At 60.1% G+C, this 7185-nt stretch overlaps 1 protein-coding gene and 1 non-coding gene across 2 annotated transcripts; both read left to right on the top strand.

The window, feature by feature from the left end:
- Positions 1–2985: 2985 nt before the first annotated feature.
- Positions 2986–3168, top strand: LOC124213472 (U2 spliceosomal RNA). Its single transcript, XR_006881884.1, has one exon. It is a non-coding gene; the product is annotated as a U2 spliceosomal RNA (small nuclear RNA).
- Positions 3169–3409: 241 nt separating this feature from the next.
- On the top strand, positions 3410–6340 carry LOC124211315 (nascent polypeptide-associated complex subunit alpha, muscle-specific form-like). The gene is made up of 2 exons (XM_069133979.1): positions 3410–5761; positions 5946–6340. Exons 1-2 carry the CDS (start codon positions 4249–4251, stop codon positions 6182–6184), a joined length of 1752 nt encoding a protein of 583 aa, XP_068990080.1. The 5' UTR covers positions 3410–4248; the 3' UTR covers positions 6185–6340.
- Positions 6341–7185: the final 845 nt, after the last annotated feature.

The raw sequence follows: 7185 nt of genomic DNA, 5'->3' as shown, positions 1-7185 counted from the left end.
TTAGGCCTTTCACGGAGCGAGAGGTGGACCGTCGGCTCCGGCGTATGAATAATTCTGCGCCGGGTCCCGACGGGCTCACCTACCGTGACCTCCGAAGGGCCGACCCCGACTGTCGTCTGCTGGCGGCGACGTTCAACGCCTGCCGTCGTCTGGAGGCGGTCCCCCCCAGCTGGAAGTCGTCGAACACGGTGCTCATCCACAAAAAGGGTGACCGCGACGACCTGTCCAACTGGAGGCCGCTCGCGCTGGGTGACACCACGCCCGAACTCTTCGCCGCGCTGCTGGCTGACCGGCTTACTGCCTGGGCCGTCTATAACAACCGGCTCAGTCCGGAACAGAAGGGCTTCCTGCCGTGCGAGGGGTGCTACGAGCACAACTTCGTGCTGCAGGAGGTCCTTTCCGACGCTCGCAGGTCGGGGCGCCAAGTGATCGTCTCGTGGCTGGACTTGTCGAACGCGTTCGGCTCGGTCCCCCACGAGGCGATCTGGCGCGCCTTTGAGGAAGCGGGAGTCCCGTCGCCGTTGAGGAATATTGTCGAAGAAATGTACAACGGCTGCTCCACCCGTGTGCGAACGTCCGAAGGGTACACGGACCCCGTCACCATCCGCTCCGGAGTGCGTCAAGGGTGCCCGATGAGCCCTGTGGCGTTTAACCTGGCGCTGGAGCCGGTGCTGCGTGCAGCATCGATCCACCCGGCGGGTTACACGCTACACGGCCATCGGCACAATTTGCTAGCTTACGCCGACGACTTGGCTTTAATATCTGACACTCCAGAGGGGATGGAGGCGCTATTAGGGGCAGTGGAGGCTGCGGCGGGTGGGATTGGACTTCGGTTCAAGCCCGCGAAGTGCGCCACGCTCCACATGGGGCGTGGGCGCGGTGGCCGGGTACTTCCCACCCGCTTCACCCTCCAGGGTCAAGAAATGACGGCTCTGGCAGAGGGGGAGCCTTACTTGCACCTGGGGATCCCGACTGGCTGCCAGGTGAAGCAGACCCCGCTGGTGACGGTCCAGGAGTTGGAACGCGACCTCCGAGCCGTTGACGAGTCCCTCCTCACCCCGTGGCAGAAGGTTGAGACGGTGGCAACTTTCATATTGCCCCGTCTTGACTTCTCGTTGCGGGGAGCACACGTGGAGAAGGGTCCTCTGACGGCAGCCGATAGGCTAGCTAAGCGCCTGGCCAAGTCCTGGCTGAACCTTCCCCAGAGAGCTAGCGCGGAAGTGGTCTTCCTCCCTCCCAGTAGGGGGGGATGCGGACTGCTTCCTCTGGCTGACCTTGCCGACGCCCTGACCATCGCTCACGCCTTCCGGATGTTATCCGCGGCCGATGCGGTGGTCAGGGAGTTGGCATGGAGCTCACTGGGACGGGCGGTGTCCAGGAAACTTGGACGGGACCCGTCGCGCTACGACCTGGCGGCCTATCTCTCCGGTTCGCTGGAAGATGGGCTTGCCAGAGACGGGGGGGACACTTCCTCACTGTGGTCGAGGGCTCGGAATGCGGCGAGGAGGAGCGCGAAGGCCCTGGGCCTGAAGTGGCGATGGTCTGCGGAACTTGGGGAGCTGGCCGTGGAGATCCGGGGCTCGGCTGGACGGACGACGGTGGTGCCACCGCGAGCACGAGGCCAAATTGTACGCCGACTGCGGGCGGCATGGGCGGAGCACTACAGTCTGCGATTGCTCGGGAAGCCAGACCAGGGGAAGGTGTTCGAGGTGTCGTCGTGGTCGAGGTATTCCAACCACTTCCTCCGCGGCGGCAGCTTCACCCGCTTCGCTGATTGGCGCTTTGTTCACCGCGCGCGCCTGGACGTCCTGCCCCTTAACGGGGCACGACGCTGGGGCGACGGTGACAAGCGTTGCCGGCGTTGCGGGGGAGCACTCGAATCCCTTCCCCATGTGATCTGCCACTGCCGCTCGCACTCGGCCGCGTGGCAGCTGCGGCATGATGCCATCGTCGCCCGCCTAGCGAAGGCAAACCGCCTGCCAGGGCAGCTCCGGGTTAATAGGCGGGTCGAGGGGGTGGACGGCGAGCTGGGGGCTCTCAGACCTGACATCGTGGTCAGGCACGAGCCCTCAAAGAGTATCGTCATCGTCGATGTGACCGTGCCTTTCGAGAACCGTAGAGTAGCGTTCGATGAGGCCAGGGGCCGGAAGATCTTGAAATATAAGCCCCTGGCCGATGAGCTCGGAAGGCGCGGTTACCGGGTGACGGTCTCTGCGTTCGTCGTCGGCGCCCTCGGCTCATGGGACCCGAGGAATGAGTAGGTGCTGAAGCAGCTGCATATCGGTAATCGGTATGCAGCTCTGATGCGCCGGCTCATTGTCTCGGAGACCATCCGATGGTCACGAGACATATACGTAGAGCACGTCTCGGGCGTCAGGCAATATCGCGTGCCTGAGATTAGCGGACCCTTAGGGAGTGATGCGGGAGCAAATCCAATAGAAAATTCAAACGGCGAGAGGCCGCCGCTCACGGGCCAAATCTAGGCTGCGTCCCAATACATTTTAACATTTTAATCTTCTAACTCTCTTCTTTTTTTTTTTTAATCTTAAACTATACACTGTTTTCTTTTTTTTTTTTATTCTTTTCACTGGAATCTAAGGGCGGTGGCCGGTAGGGGTCATGCCTTATATTTTAAACTTTTATACATATCTAAGCCACATATTTTAATGCATGCTATTTTACTTACCTACTTATTCTTTTATCTCTACTCTTTTATATTTATTTTCCTTCTTTCCTTTATTTATTTTTCATATTTCTTTTATTTATTTTTAACTAGTTGCATGCACTCCAGGATTAGTCCCTGGAGCGCATGTAACTCGATTTTATAGTTGAAACCAAAGATGTCCGTTCCTTTTATTTTATTACCTTTTTATTGTTTATTTTCTGTTGTATTACAACTTTATATTTATTTTTTTTAAGCCACCGCCAGGGGCGAGATCTGTATTTATATCACCCCCGGGCAAACATTTGTAAGCCCGGGGGAACATTGTTTGTTTTAATAAACGCCCTTTTATCTGTTCTTATCAGCTTAATATCTGATACGCTCCCCATTGGGGGGCCAGTATATTAATCTGATTTTTGGAAGGTGGTGGAGTGTCAGGGGCTTGCTCCGGCTCCGCCGCGGGTCAACCCTGCATTGCAGTACCGTAGGGAGCAGGCCCACTAGGACATTTAATATCAGAGCACTCCGCCACCTTCCAAAAGTCAGTAGGATAGGATAGGCTGATTTTTAATTTTTTGACGTTTAGACTGTTATTATGTGTTTTTTTTTCAATTTTTGACTTTTATATACATTTTATTTATACACCGGTATATTTAAGTTTCATTTATACACTTTTAGATTTTAGCTAGTTATTTATTGTATTTATTTATTTATTATCTAATTTATTAGTTTTAAAATTTAGCCGAGGAGCGATCGGGACGCAGTTTAAGTGCGCGAGTGTAGTGCCGCGAGTGTGTGCGTCTCCCCCGCTTCGTCCCCCTGTAGTGTACGCGGCGGAACTCCCCGGGACATCGCGCCGGTGGGTGGACCCGTCTGAGGTAAGTGGTGCCTTTCTTTTTCTCTTCCGTCTCTTTCCCCCGGCCATACGGTGCCGATTGCGAGGCGACCTTACTTAGCCGTTCTCGCGCGGCACTAGGCCGGTTGATCCTTTACCCCACCCCTAGTTTCCGTCACTGTAGCGAGCCGTCGCACCAACACTTGTTGGTGCCCTCGTGACGGTGAGTTGCAGTGTCTGGTTGCGCTCCCATCCCAAACGCGTTAAAACTCAACGGGTTGTAGTTGCTGGAAGACCGACTGCAAGTGCATCGGCACGAGGGTTGGTCTCTCCGGCTCCAACAGCCCAGAGTTAACGTAAGTCTCGAAGTTTCTCTGAGGAAATAGCGCGAGTTATTCCCTCGGCGACAGCTTCGAGATCCTTCTACCACCACGTCTGTCGTTGCCCGAGGTCGGGAACGACTGAAACACGTCTGACCTGCCAAAGGTGCGACAGGCTGGTGCTGCCCCCCCGGCGGTCAGTAGCCGAACCGATTGGCGCGAGTCATAGGTCGGTACTGCGGGCCGTCGGTGATTTATCCTCCCCCTCTGTTACCGACTCTCTCTTAAGGTAACAGAGGTAATACCGACTGTCGCTTTCTCTTTTCAACTCCTTGGATAACCCCTCTTTCATTCCCATCCTTTTCTATCTCCCCTTTTCTTTCTTCTCTTCTGAAGGCACCACTGAATCGGCGGCTTCGCTTAGCGGCGTGATGGAAGTCTTCGTGGACTTCCCGTTCCCGGACGAGTTCCGCTGCCAAGATTGTTTTCGAGGTGGCAGGGGTAGGGGGACATGGGCGGTGGGGGCGTTTAGGGCGCACGCCGACTATAAGAAACATTTAAGAAAATATCATCCGGAGCGCGGGATGAAGTTCCGCTGCGGTGTGTGTGGCTTCATCGGCGAGGGGGGGTATCCCCTCAAGGCGGTGAAGCTGCACCACGAGCGGGCCCATCCCGCGCCATTAACGAGTAGTCGGGGTGCGTCTGAAGCACCCGCGGGGCAGCAGCCGCGTACTGTAGATGAGGGCCGTGAGCGGCCGATTATGAGTTTTTTCAGCGCTGCGGCGCCTGTGGGTCGGACACGGGCGACGAGGACATCAACGACGACGACGGCGACGGCGGGCTCCAGCAGGGCAATTACCACCACGTGCCCTGCCACCACCAGCGGGACGTCGAGGACGACGCGGCAGACCAGCAGCCACCCACGGAGGAGCAACGAGACCGCCCACACAACACCTGTGGCGCCCGCCACTACGATCGGGTCTGGAGCGCGGTGCAGTACTAGTCGGCTGCCGGCAATGAGGAGGACCCCAGAGGCACCCCGTCTCTCCAACGACGGGGTGCGGAGGACCAGCGGGGGTCAACGCGGCTCTCCGGGGGCCCGACCTTCCACCTACGAGGGCCCCCTGACGAGGAGGAGGAGAGCCGCCAGCGTGCCGGTCGAGCCGACTCCACCACCAACGTCCACCACCACCAGGAGAGGCACCGCGACCAGACCACTGCGGACATCCCCGGGAATAAGGGGGGCACAACATCTCCGCCCCGCCGCAACTCCATCCCCAAACGCGGCGGGGCCCACCACCACCAGAGGAGGCCCCCCACGACCATCCACACTCCCGGGGAGGATGAGGACGGCGGCTACCACATACGCCGCCGTCACCGCGGGCGCCACCACCGCATCGACGCAGCCATCGTCCGGCGTGCCGGCTGCACGCAGAGGGCTGCGATCGGCCGCCAGGGCCACATCACTTCCCCCTGGACGCCCCACCGGAAGCAGCCCTCCACCGTGGGAGATGCCGGCCCCGCCGGCCCACAACACCCGGAGCCGGAGAGCGGGGTCGGTGAGCGGACAGCCGATCACGTCGGCGGTGGCTGCCACACTGACGACGGCGACGACGACGACGACGATGTGCGGGGGGCCGATCACCACCTCAAGGCCCCTCGCAGGGGGGAGGGTCACCACGACCATCTCTGGACCACCTGCCGCACTGCCACGTGCGGCAAGGACCCTCCCCTCCATCGCGGAGGCGGAAACGAGGGCGGTCTCACCGGCGAGGGAACCGTGGAGCGTCGTCCCCCAGCGGACCCGCCGACGACATCCCCGCGGGTCCGCCCTGGCGTCCAACGAGGAGAGCCCGCCGTCTTCACCAGCCCCGTCCACGGCATCATCATCGGGGTCGTCGTCCGTGTTCGAGCCCCCAGGCGACGCAGCGAGTAGTAGCTCTAGTAGTAATAATTACAATAACAACAATAATATTAATACGCGACCGCCAGCGACTTTAAGGCGAGGCTCCCGCGTTTGCGCCCCGAGGGTCAATGCGAGGCCAGGCACGCATGCACGCGGAAACGAAAATAACAGTAATAACAATAGTAACAATAACAACATTAATATAAATTTTCCCATTTCTAGGCAAAGGACGCCGGACACGTGCTCCACGGATATGGAGCCCCGGAGCCAAACTAGAAGTAGAGGGGGTGCTATCCGGAGGACCGGAGCACAACGGGCAGGAGGAGCCACAGGTGACGGGAGGCCCGCGACCTCTGGGCGCGGGTGCCCGCCTGCGGGGAGCCAACGACGGCCCAACCTACCCCGTCAGCCACCGGCTCCGGTGGGGCAGCCGCCGAGGCCGGCCGATCGGTCTGCAATGATCCACCACGCTGGTAATCGTGTCGACGAGGAAGGCGTGGTGCGTGAGCGGGAACAGCTGATCGGTTTGGCGGAGGCGGCTGCCAGTTGGGAAGATCTGGAGGAGCTGGCGACGCGAGTCGCCACGTTCCTCCAAACCACCGGAGCGAGAACGGGGGCTGCGGGGGAGGAGAGGGCGGCCGGTCGTGCTGGGGGCCGGCGCGGGGGGAGGGCTGGGGAAGCCATGCGCGGGGGGTCCGGGCGGGCGGGGAATCGCGGGAGCCCCGGTGGGGAGCGCCGTGGGGCACTTCCAGCTGGGGGGGACCGAGTGAGAGAGGCCACGAGGATCCAGCGGCTCTTTCGGGCGAACCGTCGGCGCGCTGTCCAAGAAGTGTTGACGGGCCCGCTCCAGCACTGTGAAGTGTCAAAGGAGCGGATCCGTCAACACTTTGAGGACATGTACGCTCCGGCGGAGAGCCTGGGGGGCCGCCCTCTGGCTGAACCTCTCACACCTCCAGACGAAAACAGCAACGACGGTCTGGTTAGGCCTTTCACGGAGCGAGAGGTGGACCGTCGGCTCCGGCGTATGAATAATTCTGCGCCGGGTCCCGACGGGCTCACCTACCGTGACCTCCGGAAGGCCGACCCCGACTGTCGTCTGCTGGCGGCGACGTTTAACGCCTGCCGTCGTCTGGAGGCGGTCCCCCCCAGCTGGAAGGCGTCGAACACGGTTCTCATCCACAAAAAGGGTGACCGCGACGACCTGTCCAACTGGAGGCCGCTCGCGCTGGGTGACACCACGCCCAAACTCTTCGCCGCGCTGCTGGCTGACCGGCTTACTGCCTGGGCCGTCTATAACAACCGGCTCAGTCCGGAGCAGAAGGGCTTCCTGCCGTGCGAGGGGTGCTATGAGCACAACTTCGTGCTGCAGGAGGTCCTTTCCGACGCTCGCAGGTCGGGGCGCCAAGTGATCGTCTCGTGGCTGGACTTGTCGAACGCGTTTGGCTCAGTCCCCCACGAGGCG

The sequence above is a fragment of the Neodiprion pinetum genome, chromosome 2 (assembly GCF_021155775.2).
Source record: "Neodiprion pinetum isolate iyNeoPine1 chromosome 2, iyNeoPine1.2, whole genome shotgun sequence".
NCBI classification, from domain to species: domain Eukaryota; kingdom Metazoa; phylum Arthropoda; class Insecta; order Hymenoptera; family Diprionidae; genus Neodiprion; species Neodiprion pinetum.
This window is presented reverse-complemented; position numbering and strand designations above follow the sequence as displayed.

Bases quoted from the DNA above. Each gene is read 5' to 3' on its own strand.
- LOC124211315 (XM_069133979.1), top strand. From the start codon at position 4,249: ATGGAAGTCTTCGTGGACTTCCCGTTCCCGGACGAGTTCCGCTGCCAA. The intron at 5,762-5,945 runs GTAGTAATAATT...TCCCATTTCTAG, and splicing joins CGCAGCGAGTAGTAGCTCTA to GCAAAGGACGCCGGACACGT.